This window comes from Meleagris gallopavo, chromosome Z (assembly GCF_000146605.3).
Source record: "Meleagris gallopavo isolate NT-WF06-2002-E0010 breed Aviagen turkey brand Nicholas breeding stock chromosome Z, Turkey_5.1, whole genome shotgun sequence".
Lineage (NCBI taxonomy): Eukaryota > Metazoa > Chordata > Aves > Galliformes > Phasianidae > Meleagris > Meleagris gallopavo.
The window spans coordinates 6,040,494-6,063,740 of record NC_015041.2 but is presented as its reverse complement, the minus strand read 5'-3'; the positions used below and the strand labels follow the sequence as shown (position 1 = coordinate 6,063,740).

The following is a 23,247-nucleotide window of genomic DNA, read 5'->3' as shown; positions in this document are numbered from 1 at the left end:
AATCAATAAACAATCTCAGTGTTTTCATTTTAGTAAGCAATATAATATAGATGAGTACCAGTGTAGTAGTAAATCATTAATATACTACTTAATCATAGAATGACTATGTCCCACAGATGTGATTTAATCACGAAAAAAAGGCCAGTAAAGTGCAAAGATGGATCAGGAGGGGCGTTTCCAACAGAAATGGGATAGCATATGACACCATTTTAAAAGATCCTAAGATCCTTGTATGAGAACATTTGGGGCACCATGTTAAAAAGTATGAGTGGGACTCATTGCAAGGGCTTTAAGTTAGGTCTTATGGAGGATAGGAGAGATAGTGAGCCTTCCCATGAAAAGGTGCGTGATGGCATAACTAGATTAGAGGGACAAGGTGCTAGCAGGGGCCTTAAAGGACCCATTGCCTCGAGAGGAGCTCTCGACTCTGCAGCATGTATGAAATCCTATGATGATGAGACAGTGCCTACAGGGGCAGTGGCTGCTGAGGCTGTAGAAGTCAGTGGGGAAAATCAAGGAAAATACCTAAAAGGAATTAAGGAATTAACCTTTAAGGAAATGGCAAAACCAGCTGCCCAGCTAAAATACCTCTACACCAGTGCTTGCAGCTTGAGACACAAACAGGAGGAGCTGAAAGCTACTGTGGTACTAGAAAGCCGTGACGTAGTTGCTGTCACTGAAACCTGGTGGGGTAATTCCCATGACCAGAGTGTGGCTATTGATGGCTACAAGCTGTTCAGAAGGGACAGGCAAGGAATGAGGGGAAGGGCTGTTGCTATCTACGTCGGGAAAGGAATAAAATGTGAAGAGCTGTCCCTAAAGAGTAGTTAAGAGCAAGTCAAAAGCTTGTGGGTGACAGTTTGAGACCGAGGCAGCAAAGGGAGCATTGCGATCAGTGTCTTCTACAGGCCACTCTCAGGTGGAGCCTGTTGATGAGGCCTTCTACCTCCAGCTACAGGAGGCACTGCAGTTGCAAGCACTCATCCTGCTGGGGGACTTCAACCACCCAAACCAGAAGGGGACAGAGTCTTTAGCAGGGTCTGTGGTGACAGAACGAGGGGAGATGGCTTCAAGAATAAAGCAAGTAGATTTAAGTTAGAGATAACAAAAAGTCTTTTATGTTTGGTTGGGAGAGCCAGTGTGAAAGTACAGTTAGGGCTGTGCCTTGTACCCAGGCTGAGCTTGTGCCCCAGCACTGAGCCTCTGGTGGCTTTTTGGAGTAAAAACAGCATTAGAGACTTCAGACAACTGATTTGCTGGTCCCAAGATTTGTAAAACTGCATCAGTAAAAAATCTATATAATCCTAAATACCAATAGCAATCTGTGCATAAAATGCTTGATTTAATCATCATGCAACACAGGTAGAGATGATTAGAGCAAGAGGACAGATTTTATGTGTATGCACAGCTCTTTGTAATGCCTGTACACAAGAGTGCAATCTTAAATATTTGTTGGTCTAATTAGGCACCTCTTCAAAATGTCTTGTCAGTAGAACACTTTGGAAAGCTTCTGAGTGCCTGCTTTCCAGCTCCTAGAGTTTCCTTCCTTTGCTGTATTGTCATTTGTCTTCAGCAAATGGTCACTCTGTGGTGTGATGCATGGGCAGAAAAGGGGCAATTGCTGCTTATTTACTGTAAGGTCCTGTTACCACCTACTAGCTTGTCAGGAACTTATATGGGGGAGATATGTAAAATCAGTGAAGGAAACGCAAGGACTCTTGGACTGAGCAGGTGGTTGCTGACACACTGAACCCGAGTCCTGCAGCAGCCCTGAGCAACCTGATCTAGCTGTAGTTGTCTCTGTACATTACAGGAGAGTTGGACAAGGTGGCCTTTAAGGTCCCTTCCGATTCAATTCTATGATTGTATGATTCCAATCTGTTATGCTATGTGCCCATTGACTGTAAAAACTCTTTTTCAGGTGAGCGAAATTCAGAAGGGACAATGCAGTGTTTATCTGTGCCTTTGTCACAACCAAACTGCGCTCTATTTATGGGGGTGTTTGTTCAGAAGATGGGTTGCATTTTGCTTTTTGATGGCTACCTTACGAAAGGGTTAGCTTTCAGCCAAACAATAGTGATTCTGGTTAAGGCACTCTGAAGAGCTTGTGATCCTCCTGCTGAAGGAGGGAGCTATGCAGTTTGATCTACTAGAGAAGTTTGGACTCAATTCAGAAACTTTATTTGTCCTAAACAGGCTTTTGCATCATTCCTTATGGTACTTTCACTGGTGACAGCTAGGCAGGCTTTTCAGATATATACAGACGCTGTTTTGAAGGATTGTTTTTATACCTATGACTTGACATTTACATGACTTTCTTTTGTGAAGTCTGACAGCACTGCTTGCTGGAACGACAGCTGCTCTACTCTGCTCTATAAGGAAGGCCAAACACACAATCACAGCATTTTGTCCTGTTAAGCTTTGCTAGTCTGCTTTTTGTGGGCATTCCCCTATAATTGCCAGAAACCTTTATGTTCAAATTTTCTGTGGATTCGGAGATTAAGAAAGTAATCAGAGCTCATTTCAATGTTTATTAGCGAAACTGTAGAAGTAGTGTAGGAAGGGTGCTGGTGGGAAGTTGGAGCATAAGCTAACGTCAAGCAGAATGAGGGCAGATCTTCAAAGGGGAGGCATGAATATAATTTTAGGAGGAATTTAGCTTAGTACTTCCTACAAACAGACCTCAACTGTGTATATTAAGCAAAATCCTGACTTCACTGAAGATAAGGGCAGTATTCTGATTGATTCAATGAGGCCAGACTTTCACCTATGGCTGGAATGATCTAATAGGTCATTGATAATTAAGAGCATATGCAGCCTCAATTCTTGCTAGCAGAATTAAATGTCTGAGTACCAGTCACTGAAAGAGTAGGGAAGAAACTGGTTTCTGAAAGAATGGTCTGGAGAAGCTGTGCTGTGTATTACATTACCCTGGTAGAGCTTGTAAATGAGAAAGTTTTTAATATTCTTTGCCATATGACTTCCCCAAGATGAGCAGAAATGTAAGCCAAATGCCATAGGTTCAAGACAGATGGTTCAGCAGAAAGAAACAGAAGAAACCTGTTGCAAACTTCCAAATATGTTATTGGATTCAGGGATGCTGAACCTGAAGAGGACTGTAAGGTTTGGATCACTCCACAGCAATATTGTGTGCATAATAGCATATAGATTGTAGGCAATCACTGTGTTTTTTCTGTGACAAAAAAGTCTTCAGTTACAGACAGATTTGATAATATTTATATTTCAGTTACAGATTGTCCTTATCTGCTGAGGTGTTCCCCTATTTGTCTTTGACTTCTGCTTTTTACCTTGAGAAATTCTTAAGAAGGGAGCTGGACTCTGTCTTGAAGATCTCCAAAGTACAAATGAACATGCTCTCTAGAAAGGAAAGCAGCTGTTTCTTATTAACATGCAGTGGATCCCAGCAGTGTCATTAACATGCTGATACATCTAACATAAGCCTCAAAATGCCAGGTTTCATAATTGGGCCATGAAATCTCACTCTAGGCTTGAATATGGTCTTCAAGATCTCTATTAGAACAGGATATTTTCCTACTTTTTAAAGGAAAGGAGGAGAAAATGTTAAGCTTTGATTTTTTTTCGAGCACTCGGAATTTTTTTTTCAAGCTTATGGAATAGGCTTTAGATTTTTAGCAGTATGTTTTGAAAGCTGTTGATCTACTGACATAAACAGATTGCTTTTGTCACGAGGAATGCAAGGGTGATGGCAGTCAGTGATGAGAGACTGGCCTGAAGTTCTGCTGTGCTTCTCCTCACCTGCAACACTGTAAGCTCTCTTCCAGCTCTATCACCCCACACAAATCACTAGTAAGCAGCCCATCTCCCGCCTTTCTCCCACTGCTGCTGTGGCCTTTACATCTTGACGTGTTTCTGCTCCAAAAAAGGAGCAGGATGTTCCCACAGAAGAGGATTTCATGTTGCAGATGGGGATGCTCTAACAAGGACCTTAAGTTCTACCTCTTGTCAGGATTTTCCTCATGACTAGCTTTAGGAAGAAGATACACAAAGTATATATCTGCTTAATTTCACTAATTAAGACACTAATTTCAGGTGCCTAATTTTCTTAGTATTTGAAAGTTGTCTCCAGTTCTCCTCTTCCTCTGCAGACCCAATAACCGTCTAGGGTCCTATCTTCCTTCTCACATCTGTTTCTTGCCTTCTTTGCTTTGTGAATGAGGGTAATCCCATCCCGCCCTACCTGACGTTGTCAAGGCAACAACAACAACAGAGCACTTCAGAAATATGAGGCACTTGGATGTTCTGGAAATAGGAGCCTACGTGGAGTAGAGTTACACGGCACATTTGACAGGAGTGAATAAGTTGTGATTGGACAGAAGACCACTGATGTTTCTTCTAAGGGCCACTCACCTAAACTCTACAGACCTACTTTTCTCCCAGAAAATATTTTTTAATTGCCATGAAGACAACCAGCCTGCCCAAAAGTCCCACTTTGGAATTGGTGGCTTTCAAACTTGTGCTCTGATGACCTGATTTAAACTGATCTAAATCTGACCCAAAATGAACTGTCACCTCCTTTGTCCCAGCACTTTTGACACTGTTGCTGAGCTGACTTAGGAAGCTGATTTGGCTGGAAACTCTCTCAACCAACGTGATTAGGTAGGGAGGAAAAAATAACGTTCAGACTCCTTATCCAACTGCATCTGAAATGGCAATGCAGGTTCCAGCTACAAAAATGTATTGCTTGGATTTGTCTACTTGTCACCAGTTTTGCATCATTAAGTGTTATGCACTTTTGGCCTGATATAATTGTAGCAGGTTGCACACATGAACTGTTAATTATTTTATTTTTAAAACAGAAATTGCAGAACAGGAAAATAATATCCCAACATGTTTACTTTTGGAGCTGTCTTATCACAGCAAACTGTTAGTTTGATAATGGTTAAACTGTCAAGCCTTTGTCTCAACAGGGAGCAGCAGAGTACCATTAAGGCAGCCATCTGTTGAACATATATACTGGAGGCATGAATTGTCTTGCATTTTGGTTTTCTGACTGGTTATAACATAGTTCTCTGGATACTACTGATCTGCACTGAAAAATGCATAGAAAGATCAGAGTTCAGTGAAAGGTGAGAATCCAAATTCGATGAATGGGAACTTATCAGATGATCACAAGCTAAAGAGTAGGGAAGAATTGTTCTCTTGGGTGTACACATACTGATGGTGAATGCTACTCTGTGGCAAAGTCTTAGCTGCTTCAGTTGCTTAGCAATTCAACAGATCTGTAAACTTCCACTTGCAGACCAAGACTACCATTATGTTGGATTGATTCATTAAGATGAGTAGCTAAAACAAGTTAAATTCTATCAGAGTTTTCCTGCATTAATTTAAAAATTAATTTAGTTGGCTCTAAATGGACATTTGTTTTAGTATCTTGAAGAACTGACTTTCCTCTATTAAAGCAGAATAATGTATCTATATGGTGCCCTAACTTGAACAGTACATAAAGATTAGTAAATAAGACCCCATTAAAAATACTTATAATGTAAGTAACATGGGTCCCAATAGCCTTTCTAATGTCCATTAATGCTTATTCTGAGGATCAGAGCTCATTTTACTGAGCCATTTAGTCAAACCGTGTGATTATTTAGAAAGTTAATTCATGCATACTAAAATCTAGCTTAAGTAATGCAGAGGGTAGGAGGTAAAACTCTATGGAGACGATAGTCCTTTTTGTTATTTAATGATCAGCCATAATTAACTTGCAAATTTGAAATAATTAGAACAAATTAAAGGTATTTAACTTTGCCTCCCTAAAGAAAAATTCAAATTGCACCAAATGCAGCTTTAAATTATTCAAGTCTCAGAGGTCTGTGCTGGGTTTTTTTACAATGCCTTTTCTATGATGAGAATACCAATCTGCTTTTTGTCAGAAAGCATCCTATCAAGTAATTGTTCTTTGTGTCTAATAAATGACAGCTATTCTTCTTTGTAAAAGTATTTCAGTCTCTGAAGACTACATCAGCATTTCCATGGCATTTTAATTCAATAAAACAAAAGGTTAATGTTTTTCTACTTTTTGAGGAATGCAAATACTAGCAGTATTCAATAGGTCCTGAATGACATTTAAAATTTGCCATTCACGCTCAGCAGGGATATCGCGATATGAGGCACAGACGAAATGGAAAAATGTTCAAGGTGTGTTCTCCTCTGTTGGTGATGTACTTCAGTATTCATCAGGAGGCAGTAATGCTGAGTCTCGCTTCTTTTCTGATGATGCTATGTTACAACTCCTGCCTTAGTATGCAGGTTAGGTAGGTCAGGAAGGTCTTCATATTGACAGGCTTCTCTGTTGTGTAGTCTTGGGAAATGCTATGACAATTCATGGTGGCCTATGGAAGTCCTACTAACCAACCACGTGTTCTATTTACTGGTTATTTCTTCGAAATAGCTTTCTTCCTTACTTTTTTCTTTTTTTCATTTTTATGAAAATTATGACTTTTTCTGCATCTCTCTACGTTATCCCTTTTCATCCTTGGAATGACATTTCTCGGATTGTTTGTCATTTCAGGTTTTGACTCTGCATCCACACTTGAACAAAACTTTATTGTCAGCCTTCTTTCATTAAATTATGAATAACCAAGTTCTAATTCATTGTTTAGTGAGCTATAAATGCAAATATGTTTGCTTTTGTTATTTTCTTATAAATCAGCATCTGCAGTTTCCTCTTGGCATGTGTTTATGTTTGAATTCCCTCTGACATAACATTATTTAAATCAAAAAGCTGGTATTTTTCAGATGACCACGCCATGTAAGATGTATGATAGTGAACTAGCAGAATAATTGCTTCCTTCTCTACACAACAAGGGTCACTCTTCATCAAGACCACCACTCATATTTTTAAACTATTAATCATTAAGAATCAGACAAATGAAGTACTAAGTCCTGTATGATCAGAGGAATCTGGTCAATGATTACACCTTTAAGCCTCCTTAAATGGTTATTAGGGTCCAAACCCACGTCTGACTGTACTAATTGTTGCAGGAATTTGTAGATTAATAATTTCATAGAATTCAAATAAGATACTAAATTAGGCTACCATTAATTTTAAAAACACTTTGCAATGTTATTAAGTCACCATGCAGTTTGAAACCCCAAAGTAAATGGAGGTTATTTGCAGAAGTTTTATCCAACACTTCAGCCAGTTATTACGGGTCATGAGCCATTATATAATGTTCTGCATTATTAATACAGGGAAAATACTAATTGTTAAACAGGTGCAGTGGACCCTATTAAATAGTGACTTTTACAGCACATTGATTTGAAACTTCTAATTTACCTATCATTTCCTGATGGGAACACTGGATATATGCTTTCTTTTTTTTTCTTCCCTTGGATATACACTAACTTCAGTAATATAAGCTCTTATGTAAAAGATTCTTGTGAATCATCTTCTATAAAACTGTATCCCAAGTAATGCAAACTTAGTAGCAGTCTTCGAGTTATCCGTGCAAAATTGGTGCTTAAACAGGAAAAAGATTTGTATAATCTTCTGCTAACTTAGGAAAGCTGTATGTCAGTACCATGCTTGCAAACAGAGTGGTATAATCTTGGGATGAACTGTATTCCTTCCTGTGGATAATCCAAAGGTTTTAAAAATATTTTTAATTGCTTTATTTAACTGCATAAGAGTCATGGGTGTAATGATGTATAAATGTTGGGAATCCTTGTTTAAAGCAGTAGTCTTTTTCCTCAGAGCAGAATTTGAAAGCAGTCTGTTGCCTTTACTTAGAGAAAGATGGTCTCAATGACCTGTCTTCCCCAAATGTTTTGTGATTATGTGTGTCTGCAGGGACTGAAACCATGCTTACTCTATGTCATCAGATTTACATCCTGGCTCTCTTTGTGGAATACTTAAAATCTGCTGCATGAGACCTTCCTGGAACATGCTGTCCATTGTGTTTTCTGGCTTTCTCTTTTCTTACTTTCTACCTAAGCAAGCAGTTGCACTTGCTACAGCAGGTTCTCTCTCTACATTCTTCATTCATACATTTGCTGTCCTTCTCAGAATTACCTCTGTTCTCTTAGCTCATCACTTTTTGTTTCTCATCCTTTTCTTTTTTCCTTTGATTAATGTGTCATCTGCTTCCTTTTTGCAAACCATGATTCTAGTTTTATCCTATCTATCTGATTCTTCTCTATTTCCCCTTTTCCTAGCAAAGTGAGCATTTTTTATTACTTTTGCCTTTCAACCTTCCTTCACCATGCTGGGCAAAATCCTCTCTGTATCTTCATCCCACTTGTCCTGCTCTAAACATTCAGAAAATCCAAGACCTAATGCTTTTGGGAATATTCCAAATGCCACAAAACTCCAGCTAGAATTGTCTGACTGCTGCCAGCTGCTGATAACCAGTGACTCCCATGGAAGTTGAAGTAGTTGGTAACCTAACCCTTCAATCCTTAGGCATACTGCCTTCAGAAATTGTAAATGGATTGAGCAGGAGCTCAACCAGCGCCGTGGTGGCTATGCTTCTGGAGGAGGAGGTGTTAAAGAGTTTGTGCAATGTTAAAGAGGTCAATATCATGTAGTTGTGTCACCTTTCTTTCTTCCTAGTGTACCGGTGTCAAAACGTGAAGATTATGATCCCAGGACACCACCAGTGAGCAAAACCTCCAGAACGTCACGGAGCAGTGGTGGGAGCAGTTCAGGGAAGAAGATGGCTGGTTTTGGTGCAAATATGGAAGATAGGCGAGCCCTTCTGATGCAGGCCAAGAGAGAAGGCAGCAAGTCAAGGAAAGGTTAGAGAAAGTATACTGTATTGCAGGGCCATGATTACACTGATGGCATTTAGAAATTGTGTATGTGTTCAAGAGCAGATCAACAAAATGCACAATTAGAGGGAGAAGATTGCAAGTTGCTTGAAACAACCCAACAGGAGCTAGCTTCATTCAAAGTAAAAGCATACAAAACCTTGTAAATAACAAGTGATCTTCTTGGTTGCTGTTCCTGATAAAAGAGAAAAGAATAGCCCCTTAATCTCAAAAATCTACTTCAACAATTCTTTTTCCTTTCCCAGCAAGCAGAGAATAAGTGCAGTGGGGCTTGTTCTTGAAATGTAATCTTCTTCATATTCTTTTCCTCCCCAAGAAATGGCTCCACCATTGCATCCTGATATTTTGCCACACAGGGATGTCTGTACTGCTAGAATCTATCCTGCTCTTAGCTTAGTACCTCCACTTAAGGAGCAGAGAAAGCTTTCTTTCTCAGGAAGAGAATGTGTTGGGCATGAAAGCAGCTTGGATGTTTCACTGCTGAGCCTTGAACATAATCCTTGGTTCAATTATGAGCTAGCTTTTTTTTTCTTTCCTTAACTTGTCAGCCAGTTTGCTGTATATGTCAGCATAAAAATAAAGAAAATGGCAAAATAAGAAGAAATGTGGTGCAGTTCTCAAAGGAACAAATAACTTGTGTTATTGGTTAAGACCATACCAACATTAAAAAGCAGTTCCTGTGAAGAAACTTTCAAAAGGGTATCATCAGCCTGGACCCAAACAGTGGCTGAGGTTAATCTCTTCCAAGGCACAGCTACAAAAGTTGGAAGCCTGTAAAGGGCTTGTGTCCAAAAAAAATCAATTTCTAATTTGAAACAAAATCATTTTTGACTAACAGGGGTTCAGGACCCATTACTTTTGCTGTATAGTCTGCTGACATTTCACACTTTCTGTTGTGCACAATGAATCCTAATAGTCATTTTATAACATTGCTACACCAATCAATTTAAGCAAGAGAAAGCCGTTACAATTCTGCAAAGTTTCAGGGGCAATTTTCACTGATGGTTTTCTTGTATGGTTTTTCCAGCTATCATTATTTTTTTTCTTCTCTTTTCCTCTTCCTTCTCCCTTCTCCTTCTCAATACTGTAGTGATGAAATTGAGATTTTTCACAGTTGGATGATGGGTTTTGTTCCTTGGATAGGGATAGTCCCAAAAGTAATTTATTTCCTTAGATTTGGGGGAGAAAAAAATATCCAACGAGGGTTTTCCTGCATTCATTCATTTCATTTTCTAGTACTTAGAAGAAGTTACACACTTCACCTGGCTATTGCACATAGCAACCGAACTGCACCTATGATGATTTAGTGAGTACAGTGGTCAGTGTAATGTCTGAAGATGGTGGGTGTCTTTAAGCAAGCACTTACTGGGATTACTAGCTTTGAGCTGCATGGCAAAATTTAGCTTATAAACATCAGCATTTGCTGTGATACCAGATAAAGTTCAGAGAAATGATTTCAAGCTGTGGAACTACCTCAGGTCTATTACTGATTTGAATAGCTTGTTTATCACAAGGCAAATTACCTAGCACTAATCACTGAAGTTGAAGTCTTCTGTATTTAGAACCTTTTTAATTGGCTTCCCTCTGTTATATGTTTGGACTCCTTTAACAACCATACACACATACTTGTATGGTGTTTTCTCATCTCGAGGATCACCAGGGCACAATGTTAAGTTTCTTAATACCAGGTAGTCCTGGACTTAGCTGCTCCTTGTCCTTACTTCTTCTAGATATTACCATCTGTTGCTGAACAAGGATTTCAGCTTTAGACTTTATTCTTTTATTAGCAAGTGGGTAAGTCGCATCTAGCAAGAATAAAATGGGGATATCAATACTGTTTTTGTTGTGAATTCATAAAAAAAAGTGCAATTTGTCGAAAGGCATCAGAGTTTGGAGCCAGCAAGCCTGGAAGTCTGTCTGAGATGGAGGTTGGTGCCTACTTGTCAGTAGAAAGTGGTCCCTCTTCTGCAGTGCAGTCACTGAGCCCCATCTAAGCCATGCTATGTGGCTGTACAAAGTCAGCGAGATGACATCCCGAGACATGAAACTTGATGTTATTCTAGCTGCACACTTTCACATGTTGATTTGGTCAGAAGAGAGCAGTGGTAATTGCTGAGAGCTTCCTGACAGTCAGATGTTATACTACTGCTACAGAGGTTTACTTTTTTTCATTCCTTGATCTGTCCTGTCAGTTTAAATTGTGAATGTTTTAGGCTGGGGAGGATGGCTCCCCAAGCACATCTTACTGTAGAGCCAGGTCTGTTGTAGGTCTTTAGGCTCTACTGCAGCACAGCATAATTTTCCAGTACTTCTGGGGGCACTGTGTAACTCATGGTAGTGTCTCTACATATCAGCATATGCTTTTGTATCAGATTTTGGTGTTGTCCTTTTTCAATACTTTTGTCTTCTTAGATTTTGTTTTGAGAAGACGGATTGACTAATCAGCGAACCATTTCTGTGCTGGAATGAAGGAGGGCTTTGCTGCCCGCAGGATTGCTCACTTACTGTGAGAGCGATGTGTTTGGAAGGTGTAATTCTTGACAAGCCCGCTTTACCTTTCTTACTACAAAAGTTTAGTAAGGAGAAAAAGGAGAAAAATGTGGCCCCATCACCTTGTGGAGCAAAAAGAGCACTTCTGCTTTCCTTACAAGCTGGAAGCTTACTGGATCAACCCTGCTTAGGCAGTCAATATTTATTCTTTCACTGAAGGCTTTTTTGCCTTTTACTTCTGCTTGCTCCTTAATTTTTACTCCTTTGCTTTACTAGGTGTTTGTCTCTTGTAGCCAAACTTCTTTTTAGTTCTACCAGCAAAACTTTAAGCAGACGAAGCAATCCTTGAGTCTTAGATCTTTTCAGCAGTAAATTGTTTTTATTGGTGTCACCAGCAGCTATGTCAATTTGTACTAAAATCTAACAACTTGTCTAGTTAAAAAGCACTGAAGTACACAAGTGTGTGTTTCTCTTTCCTTCTGCCCTGGAAAATTTTGCTTTTGGACTGGGAAAATAAGCTGGATTGTATTCTGCAATACTGGACACTGCTTCTGTACAACTTCACAAAAAGTTATTCTATTTACCTCCTTCTTAAGATCTTTCTACACTGAAACAAAGAATTATTTTTCCATTTGTATCACTTTAGGGAATGCAGCATCTGCATGATAACATATAGCATGCGTAGCTTTCCTTTTTACATGTAAGAGGAAAAGTCAGAGAAAGAAAAAAATATTTTATCTCATAGAATCTGTACGTTTCCAGGGGCTGACTTTCTTCTACAATGTTTGTTTTTGGTAGATTTTTTAATGGAGATTCTTAGGGATTCAGGATCTGGAACAAGTTCCCTTGAGGGAAAACTTCCCTGCAATCGAATAGAGCAATTAGTTAATATTAGTGAAGTGCTTTGAAGATGTAAAGTACTATATAAATGTTAAGCATTATGAATATTGCTATTATTCAATTCATAAAGATTTCTTTCATGATTATCAACCTAAATTTCCCATTGCTTACTCTCATTCCATTGCTGCTTGAACCAGATTCAACAGCTTCTCTTCCTTTGTAGTGTTCACACTTTCAAAAATGTAGGCTGCTATATTTCTCCACTCCTTATGCTTTAGTTTTCTGTTTCTCAAGCAGAAATATTCAGCTATTAGAATTTTCTCAAAAGTCTATTTAGCCTACTTTAAATCATTCTTACACCAAGTTAACAAAATTGAAAATAGTATTCTTAGTGTTACCATTCAGAAGGCATTGGTAATTGCTTTGTGGGTAGCTAGCCTTGCAAGCTTTTATCTAGTTTATTTTTTTGCTATTCTTTTCTACTCCAGGCTCTCTCTTTGCATTAATAGCAGAACTTAGATTATTCATACCATATATGAGCTTTCTATTTCCAGGTGAATGTGTTGTCTATTCTTTTTCCACGTCCCTTAGTTCTCTAGGTCATCTGTAACTTTTCCAGTCTCATACTGTCTTCTAACACCTGGAAATCTAATTAATTTGCTGTCATTTGCATCACCCCAGTTCTCTACGACTTTTCATAAATAATTACCAGTCACTTCATAAATTCATTAACTAATTCTGTTTAGCCATGAAATATATATCCTTCACACTAAAGATTTTCTTTTTTTCCCCTTGATAATTTCTTTTCATTGGCTTTATATAGCAATATTTGCCAATATTCATTTTCTTTATTTTTTATACTATATTTTAAAGTTATTAGTAGTTTGACCATTTTAGGATCATTATTGATTTAATCTTCTTCATATATTAATAGACCTGCTTTCTCTTTGGTGTTTCTTTTCCCTCAATAGACTTGTCTGCCTTTTTCAAGATGTAATTTAAAACATTTTTTTGTTTGTATATGCACTTATTCAAGATTTCTTGCTACCCCTGTTCTATCTCTGTGCAGTCTAACAGCACCAATATAATATTACTTAGCCCCTTTTCTTGTTTTTCATTTCTGGCCTTGGTAATATTTTCAAATGTAGGTCTTTGAACAGTCCCCTTGAGGTTGTATTGGCCACTCTTGAGTCCATATATTTTCTTTTTCAGAGAAATATATCTACTTTGTTTTGAATGTAGTAAGTTGACAATGTGCCAGCCTTTTCTCATACCAGGAATTGAATATATTCTCTCATGGTCGCCAAGCTTTTATTACTTCAGTATTAGTTTCTTAAGAAACAGCTGCCTCATTCCACTGTCAGTTGAAATGATTTCTAAATCTCACTTATTCAGTCTTGAAGCCAAAAGTCTAAGCAAGAGGCTTTCAGTCTTTGTGTGCATACCCACTTTATCATGGTTTGGCACACTCTCAAGTTACCAAGGACACCCAATCAACATATATCCCCACAATATTTCTAACAGTTTCTTCACTAATAATTTACTGTTCATTAGGGAAGCTTTTTTCCCTACATAGTGTTGAAGCACAATGCACTGTAGCAGGACAGTAAGAACCTATCTCTTTTTTGGCCTCCCTAGAATGTACGTTAAAACATTTGGTTTTACTAGATTGTAGACATGTATTTGTATACTTCTTAAATCAAAATAATATTTTGAATAATCTCTCTGATGTCTGTAAATTTTGAACAGAAGTTGGAGCTCCAGCCTTGATGCATTGCTTCATATTTCAGCATGAATGGTAGATAAACTTGCTGTTCACAGAGCTGAGAAATATTTAGGCATGACTGAATTAGTTAAAGAGCTAGATACTGATTTGATTTTGATTTTTATTTAAACTTGTGGTTTTCCCTATATTTACTTTTCATTTACGTCATGTTGATAAGTCATTACTAGTGACATATTTTTAAAAAGCAATCCCAGAGGCTTTTACATACAAAATCAGATTATCCCTAACTTGCCTATTCCAGTTGTCACTGAAGACCTGCATGCACACTGTCTGGGTAAACAGTATCTATAAAACTTAGTTCTGAGAATAGATGAAGGCTGGAATACGGGTGAAAATACAGGTAATCCTCATAGTGTTGTGGTCAGTCCAGCTGGCAGCCAGTTGTTAGTGAAGTCCATCAATGATTTTTACCAGGACTGATGCTGTTTAACATTAGCAATTTCAACAGTGGTACAGGATGCACCTTTAGCAAATTTGTAGACAGCACCAACTGAGGATATTAAGGAGCAGTGATCCCAAGATGGATCCTTGGAGAGCACCACTTGTGTCCAGCTACCACCTGGACGTAGAACCATTGCTTGCAACCCTCTGGCTGTGACCATCTAACCAATTCCTTATCCATCAAGTAGTCCACCCTTTGAATCCATATCTCTCCAATTTAGAGAAAAGGATGTGGTGTGGGAGCATGTCAAAAGCCTTGCACAAGTCCAAGTAGATGACATCAGTTGGCCTTCTTTTGCCAACTGTTGTCCTTACTCCATTGCAGAAGGCCACCAGATTGGTCAGGCATGATCTGCCCTTGGCAAAGCCATGCTAGCTGTCTCAGATCACCTTCTCATCTTCTCATCTTTACATGGTTTAACATGTTTTCCAGCAGGATCTGTTCCATGATCTGACCAGGCACAGATGTGAGGCTCACCGGCCTGTAGTTCCCCAGGTCTTCCTTTCTTCCTTTCTTGAAATTGAGAGTTGTGTTTCTCTTTATCCTGTCACTGGGGACTTTATCTGACAGCTATGACTTTTCAAATATGATGGACAGTGGCATAGCAACCACATTAACCAGTTCCTTCAGGCCATGGCATGCATGTCATCTGTTCGCATAGATTTGTACACATTCAGTCTCATGAGATGGTCTTGGTCTTGCTTTGCTCTTACACTGATAAGGATTTTGCTCCCCTGGCCCCTGCCTAGAGGTTGTTGAATACCTTGGTCTTTTGCATGTCTGTTGAAGCCAGACACATGAAGTACAAGGGAGAGGCTGAGAAAGCTCCATCAAAACAAGGGTGACCAGCAGGGACAGGGAGGTGATTTTCCCCCTCTACTCTGCTCTTGTGAGGCCCCATCTGGAATACTGAGTCCAAGTGTGGAGCCTCCAGTACAAGAAAGATAGGGAGCTGTTGGAGAGGGTCCAGAGGAGAGCCACGAAGATGATCAGGGGGCTGGAGCACCTCCCGTATGAAGAACAGGCTGAGGGGGCTGGGCTTGTTCAGCCTGGAAAAAAGAAGACTGTGGAGTGACCTCATTGCAGCCTTTCAGTACCTAAAGGGAGCCTACAAAGAGGAGGGGAATCAACTCTTTGAAAAGGTTGATAACAGCAGGACGAGGGGAAATGGTTTTAAGTTGAGGAAGGGGAGATTTAGGTTGGATGCCAGGGGGAAATTCTTTACAGAGAGAGTGGTGAAGTGCTGAAACAGGCTACCCAGAGAGGTTGTGGATGCCCCGTCCCTGGAGGTGTTCAAGACCAGGTTGGATGGGGCCCTGGGCAGCCTGGTCTGGTATTAAATGAGGAGGTTGGTGGCCCTGCCTGTGGGAGGGGGGTTGGAGATTCATGATCCTTGAGTTCCCTTCCAACTTGGCCATTCTGTGATTCTGTGAAAGCTGGATGTGTTCAGCCTCAGGAGAAAATCCAGCTTTCTTCCCACTTTCTTCCCACTTTCTTCAGTCATGTTATGAGACACTGTAGACAAGAGGGAATTAGACCTTTCTTGAAGGTGCCCATCAGCAACAAGCAAGAGACAGCTGTACCAAGTTGCAACTCAGGAAATTTTGGCCTAGCTATTACAGGAAATGATTTTCACTCTTAGGATGGTGAAGCACTGAAACAAGATGCACTGAGAAGATAACTCACCATCAGTGGCAATACTGAAAACTAGCCATATAGATGCCTTGAAAACCTGATCTCGATGGTTCTGCTTTGAGCGGAGGTTAGATTACAGGACCTGCAGGCTTCATCTTTCAACCTGAGCAATTTTATAATTTCAGGATTTTTAGGGAAAGAAAGGAATGGACTAGCTGTTCTATTTTATTGAAAGCAACCTATTGTTATAGTAATATACACATACACACACAAGAAAAAAAGGTAATGAGAGCTGTGTCTGTAAAACAAGCTGGATCCTGTGGATTAGTGTATGAAATGATAACGGTGAAAGTCTGTCAACATTTGGACAGTAAGATGAAGGCTATAATGTATGGCTTATTATACAGACCTGATTTCACATGGTGATCTTGAAATGAATGCTATGCACAGTACTGTCGAATGTAGCAAATTCTTTGACTGCAATTTCACTGTATATTAAACACTTCAAAAAAAGTAACTATTTTTAGTCCAGGTGTTCTGCAGCAACACAGAATCACAAAATAGTTGATGAAAGCTAACTCTAGTTAGCTCTAATGTTTTCTAATGTTTTCACTTTGTTCCACAGGGACAACTTCAGGACCTAGGGGGGATGCAGCCACATCTTCTGCATTGATAGGCAGCAGCAAAGAGCTTGTAACCACATCCACATCACCAATCCAGCATGACATTTCACGGTAAGCTTCTGGGTAATCTCTAGTTTAAGATTCTGCAAACACAACTATCAAATTCTCCTAGATGCAGGGAAGTGGCTGAATTTCTATGATGTTTCATGTTAGCACAAGATGGATAATATAAACTAAAAACTGATGTATCCTTTTGACATTTATAGTAAGCCTTAAATTGCTTGTTAGAGTAAGAGAAGCAGGAATATGCCAAGTTCTAACATTTTAATTTTACTTAGAACAGGAACTATTTTATGTTTCAAGTACTGACACATTAGATACATTTATAAATAATTTGAATGGATGGTGTTAACCCTTGTTAGGCTTTAAATCCACTTAAAGATTTTACTCCCCCAGTACTCCCTCCACCCAATATTTTATCAAATGGCATTTGTTTTAAAATATTTTATACCAGAGTTGTTTAATGACAAGCAACAAAATCACATTAAGTCAGCAATTCCTGATTATGCTATATATCTGCACTAAATGCGCTGGAAAAGCAGCATTATCACTTCTGCTCCAATGAAGAAGCAGAAAGCAGCACTGTTGTTACACTTTAGAGTCTAAGAACAACTTGCCTTTTAGGACAGGATTACAATTCTAGGAGTAAATGCCAAGAAAAACAATATACGGTCCTTACTTTTCTTTAATATATCCGAGTCTTTATTATAATAAAATCTTCAGTTAAACAACAGAGTAAATGCTGATTAAAGTATGAATTTGCTGTATTTTTTATGCTCTTAGTTAGATGATTCTGTGCAGTGGGATGACAAGACTGTATGGCCATTCATAAGAAGAATTAAATGTTTCTTGGAGAATGAGAGGGCTTGAGTTAGATTTAATCTTTTCTTGGCCCAGTGGACTAGGAAAATGTTTTCGTGATATCATTCCTGTATACTTGGCAGCAGCTGGCAGTTTATTTCTATCTTTTGAGAGAACTTGCGATATATAATAGGTGAAAAACCACTATCAATATTGACAAATTTGTACTTACTTGCTATGGAAACACTTTTTTTTTTCTTCTGAAGGAAAAGATGATAATTCTGGGAGGATTTAAGAACTGAGATAGATTGGTCTCTGTTTCCCACAAGTAACTGTGTGTTTAAGCAGAAACCACAAGATTGCCTTAGCTTTTCTCTTACAAGCAAGAGTTACCTTTGCAAGCTGGTAATATCGGATAAAGAGTGTGTAAAAGTACTGCTTGATACCATCTAATAGTGATAAGTTAAGATTCTATTCAAGCACTAAGGAGTAGATATAATTATTCACATCATACAACAACTGTGCGGAAAAAGGAATTTTATTCAAGAGGATTGATGGTCCATTCATTTCCACAGAGGGGAGTAAAATAATTGTTGAAATATGCTGTTAGAAATCATATCAGATAAAGCAATCAGTAAAAAATCTGATTAGCTGTCATTTTTAAAGGTTTATTTTACCAGTTGATGGCAAATTCTGAAAAATCCCATATTGGGTGGGGTTCTCTCCCATTCTCACCAGCTAGCTTTCTCTCTGTTGGTGCTGTTAAGTATAATTGACCAGCTTAAGCAGCCATGTTGTGCTTTCCCTTACTCATGGCCTTCTCTAATTGAAAATGGTAAATGGACAAGTATTTTTTTGGAGACCTAAAGCTGATCCTATCCTTCATCAAAAAACCTGCTTGACCAGCAGGTCGGTCTCAATTTATCACTGAATGGTTATAAGCTTAGACTGCAGGTTTAACTAACTAAATTAATCAATATTGAGAATTATTGCTGCTTTTGTGCCACTAAAGCTAGGGTTTGTCAGCATGTTCGTTATAATCCATGATTTGGAGGGGTTTAACAGCCTAACCACAACAGTTGGCGTGAGATGGAAACTTGCAGCACAAAGCCCAAGCCGAAGAACAAATTTATTTATTCGGCAGTACATGTAAATCTAATTACTTTTGACTGTTTAAATTTATAGGACTAGATTCAACTCATGTTTGTGCCAGCTTTAACTAGCACAAACCCTGGCGCTCGGCAATAGCAGCATTGGAGAGTTTGCCAGGGAGAAGGTGTTGGAAAGTGACAGAAGCTCCCTGCCAGAGCAAAGCTCTAGGGTGCTCACTCAGCTTCTGGGTGGGCTTGCTAGATCAGCAGGCATGGCAGGTAGAAGATTTTGGCTTGATAGCCTTTCTTGGCAGAACTCAATGGAGACTTCAGCGTGTGTTACAGCTACCTTGTGCTTCAGGAACAATCACTGCAGTGCTTTCTCTCTCCCTCTCTCTCTCACACTGAATCACCTCTGGGTCAAGAAATAAGTGTCCTGAGAAGGTAAAGGTGTGTGCTCCAAAATTCTTAGTGCTAGACCAGTGGAAGGGTCAGACTTTTAGAAGGAATGTGCACAAGCTTGCCTCAGTGCAGTCTCTGAAAGAAAACGTAGTATTTCTTTATCTAGCATCCTGAGTTAGGCTAATAGTGAATATGTTTGCCCGTGTTGCTTTAACGCTTGCCTGTAGCTGCTTCTTGTAACACAGCCAAGCATTACATGTTTGGGTATCCAGTGTTGTTAAGCCAAGTGTCTACACCTGCATGAGCCCCTTGAAAATATGCTCACAGCAGGTCTGGAAAGCCTTCTTATTCCACATGCTTATTTATCTAGATCAAAGCCTGCATATTTGGAAAAAAATCACAGGCAAAGTTCGGATTCCGAACAGTAAGTTCTGTTCTTTACCCCTAAAGCATTGTTCCTCTAACTGTCTATAACACAGCTTTTTGGCGACCAGGGGCATCTCTTCTGTAACTGTTGCTTGCCTGGAAGCAAGGCTCTGTTCTTTTGGCTGTGAAGGGAGTTGGAATGAATAGGTAGTGGCATTTATATGCTTTCATTCAGTAATGAGAAAGTTTTTACATGATCTAGATTATACCTCAGGTAACATCAGGTAATGATTCCAGCAAGACAAATACTGTGTTGCAAAACAGAAATGAAACTGTTCTAAATCAAAATATTAATTTATGCTTTCTCAGGAAAAAAAAAGTACTGCAAATTGTGCATTGTGAAAGACTAGAAATTAGATTACAGCCCTGGTGCAATTGTCAGACTCTCCCCATGTGGAAACAGTTGTAATGTCAAGTTTTGCACAGTATGTCCTATAACACTGTGGATAATCAAGCAGTTAAAAAGACACAGGCAAAGGTTGTTCTGCTCCCCTTGAAACAGATAACTCTCCTGCAGCATTTTTCACTTTGGGCAACTAAGAAGTAAATTTAAGAACAGTTAAGTAAGGTAAGGGATTGAGTGATAGTCTGGGATTTCAGTATTAAGCCTGTGTTTTTTTGTTGCAGTTTTAAATCAGAATTTCAGCACTACCTGAATGCATCGTCTTGGAGTGAAGTTTTTTGTAGCCATTAAAATAAGTGATTTAGAAGTTCCTGCAATAGGAATACCGTATTTGAACTGTGTTATTATCTGTAGGCAGTGGCCTGTCGGAGTTCTTATAAACAGATTGTATTGTGTAAATTTGTGTTTAGGGACATTTTAAAAGCAAAACTATTTACCCAGTTGCCCAGCACATCTCAGGTGAATGTGTATTCAGGGGCTTTTAAGCAAATTAATATCTGAAGTAAAATATAATGTGCAGAGTTATAAGCCTAACAGTGCACACTGGAATAGTACTGAGCAGATCTGTTATGCTGAATGTTAGGAAATACAACATTGATGAGATTTAGTCTTTTGTCTTACCTATGCCTCCCAAATCTATGCATGTTGGATGCCTGAATGTGGTTCTGCTCTTAAGACAATGCAATGAAGTTTCTTCTCCCATGGTGTCTAAGCAAGCGCTGCCAAAGAAATAGATTATATTTCCCCTTAGAATGATTCAATATTCAAAAGGAGGACAAGGAGGGCAAAACTGCCATTCCAGATCTAACCAATGAGCATTTAAAGGAATTGAAAGTGTGTTTGGAGTAGGGTGCTGAGCTCGGTGATGATCATGATAGGATACACAAGTTTTGCCCACTCCCCGTGAGAGCCAGCAGCACAAAAAGTCCAATATAGTTCCATATGCAAGTGATAAAACCAGACGTTGGCAAATTAATCTCTCTTATTCACAGTGTAGGTTGTTAATTGTTCTCTCTGCTGGCTGTCGATATAATGTGAAATTTTCATTCCCTATTCAAGATGGAAAAAGTTGTGGCTGAAAATGTTAACATTTGCATTTTTATTTGTTGATTTATTTAAAGGACAGCCTCTCTTACAGCAATCCATCACTCAGTGACACCCCAAATATGAATAATGTATTGTAGACTTGCGGTTACAATGTGTAATAAGTGCCAGAGACAGTAGAAGAATGTTAACTATGTTGCAAATGTAATATTTATCGACTCATAGTTTATTGCTTTCGAGGTTCAATAATACTGACCACAGGACATTAATATCACTTATCTTGATTTTAGTTGGGCACCTTTGTATGTAGAAATAACCCATCTATCTCATACTTACAAAATAAATGTGAAATTTACAGCACTTTGTAAGAAGTGCATTATAGGTTTCTTTGCTTAGCGCTCACAATTCTCCTTTTCTGCCTTCTCATTTACTTACATCTAACATTGATCCCACTCCAATTGCCTGACCCAGCTGGTGAGCACCTCAGCACTCTTCCAGAGGCTTTATTTACTGGCTGTGTTACGATCTTGTGCATTTCTGGTGTCGGACCATTTCTCTCTTCCTGCTAAAGATCAGTGTGAAAAGAGACTGATATATAGTGTTCTTCTTTCTGAAAAGACCTTGGCTGAAAGACTAAAATGGATGTAATTTCTCTTTGGAAACTACGTGCATGCAAAATCATCTCTTTTAGAGGGGCGTGACTATCAGTAGGAGAATCGCATAAGATAGCCAACAGTTGTCCTTGTAGACATGGCATATACTTACAGAGAAATGTTTAATCGATGAATAGAAATACACTTAGAATAGAAGTACAGAGCAATTTGGGAAGATTCTGATTAAAATTTCAGGCTTTATTTTTAAAATCAATATTTTCTTGATACATTGCAGAACAACAACAACAAAAAAGCAATAAGATTATTCTACACTAGCAAGTCAGTTTGTGGCAATCATTCCTATCTTCAGTCTTTGCTATGGAATTTTACTTCAGATACTGATACAAACAAGATTCTTCTCTCACGACCACTGAAATCTTTGGACTTTCAGATGTGAAATGCAGATGGGAACCCAGGAATGGGATCAAAACCAAATTTAACAATGGAAGATTTCAAACTTGTGTTGAAATCACATTTTACCTGTGAAGCTTGGCTCTTGGGAAACTTGGAATTGGGTTCAGCCTTGAAAATGATAAACCTTGATTATATTTCATGCGGTAGACATGAAGTCAATTTTGAAATGACATTCTGTATTTACATTTGAGGTTATCAAATTTAACACGCCATGAGATTCTTTTTCTTTACTATGTGTAACAGGAGCACCTATTTGTGTCAAAGTAACCTCCTTAATAGCTGCTTTTCAATCGCTGTTTTCTGTGTCCGTTGCTGACAATGAAAATCGTATTGGGAAGTTTAGACTTGCAGTGCAAAGGGATTAATGTTAATTAGCAACTGTTGGCTGTAATTGTCACCCTCATTAAAATGCAGAATTATGTATTTCTTAGTTATAAATAACCTTTCTAATTGTACTTGATGTATGCCAGTTTAATCAAAAAGTACACTTGCAAACAGGTAGATATTTGCATTAATCTAGCACTGAATCTTTCAGTCTCTTTTGATCGTCTTTTATTCCAAAGTTGAGTAGTTGGGGGAGGTCTATTACAGCTACGTATTCTTTACACATTTTTTTATTCAGCTATGCAGATCTGACAGGATTTTGTATTAAAAGTGGGGGAAATGTCTTCTGGGAATGTTCAGCGCAACAGCAAGTGTGTCAGTTTTGAAGTAGTTGGCAAAGTTTCCATCATTCAGTGGTATGACAGTAAGTTGATTGTAGTTTGAAAGTAATAATAAGCAAAGCAAAATAGACTACAAATCATATTATGAAGCTAACTGAATCTCTTAGGTCTGTTCCTTACCATCATTTTCATTGTTACCTTAATTACTTTTTGCACTTCTTTTCCCCCATTGCTTTTGCCAGTTCTCATTTGCCATGTTAAATCTTACACGAAGGTTGGTTTGTTGGATGTGATTCTCATTTGTACTTGTAATCACAACAATGAAAAGTTAGTCTGAAAATACAGTTTCATTCTGTGTCTTGCTTTGCCCGTTTGTAAAAAAAAAAAATAAATAAATACATAGTCTTTTGACTGTTGCCTTTTTTCTTCCACTGGAACTCTTAGTGCTCTGTGGAGTAGATTTTAAACATTTCCAAGGAACTGCTGTCATGGCAGTTTCTGCAGAGCTTGACAAATTAAGACCAATCTTGGTTACTCTCTTATGGCTCTGTAAGAAACTGTTCTGCATGATTCCCTTCCTAGCACTGTATTCACTTCTCCTTCAGAAGAGAACTCTGTTTTTTTGGTTTTTTTTTTAATATATTTATTGCTTTTTTTTTTT

The 23,247-nt window shown here is 38.6% G+C and overlaps 1 protein-coding gene across 7 annotated transcripts in view; it reads left to right on the top strand.

Annotated features, from left to right (window-relative positions):
* Positions 1–23,247, top strand: part of KIAA1328 (KIAA1328 ortholog) — a 177,017-nt gene that overhangs the window by 135,146 nt on the left and 18,624 nt on the right. For 6 of the 7 annotated variants that reach the window (XM_019610301.2, XM_010725189.2, XM_019610305.2 and 3 more), the window contains 2 exons: positions 8,594–8,778; positions 16,630–16,738. In XM_019610301.2, the coding sequence (XP_019465846.1) occupies positions 8,594–8,778; positions 16,630–16,738 (294 nt within the window). Of the gene's footprint in view, positions 1–8,593; positions 8,779–16,629; positions 16,739–21,742; positions 22,977–23,247 lie in introns of those variants that run through there. The other variant, XM_019610302.2, reaches the window with a different exon arrangement.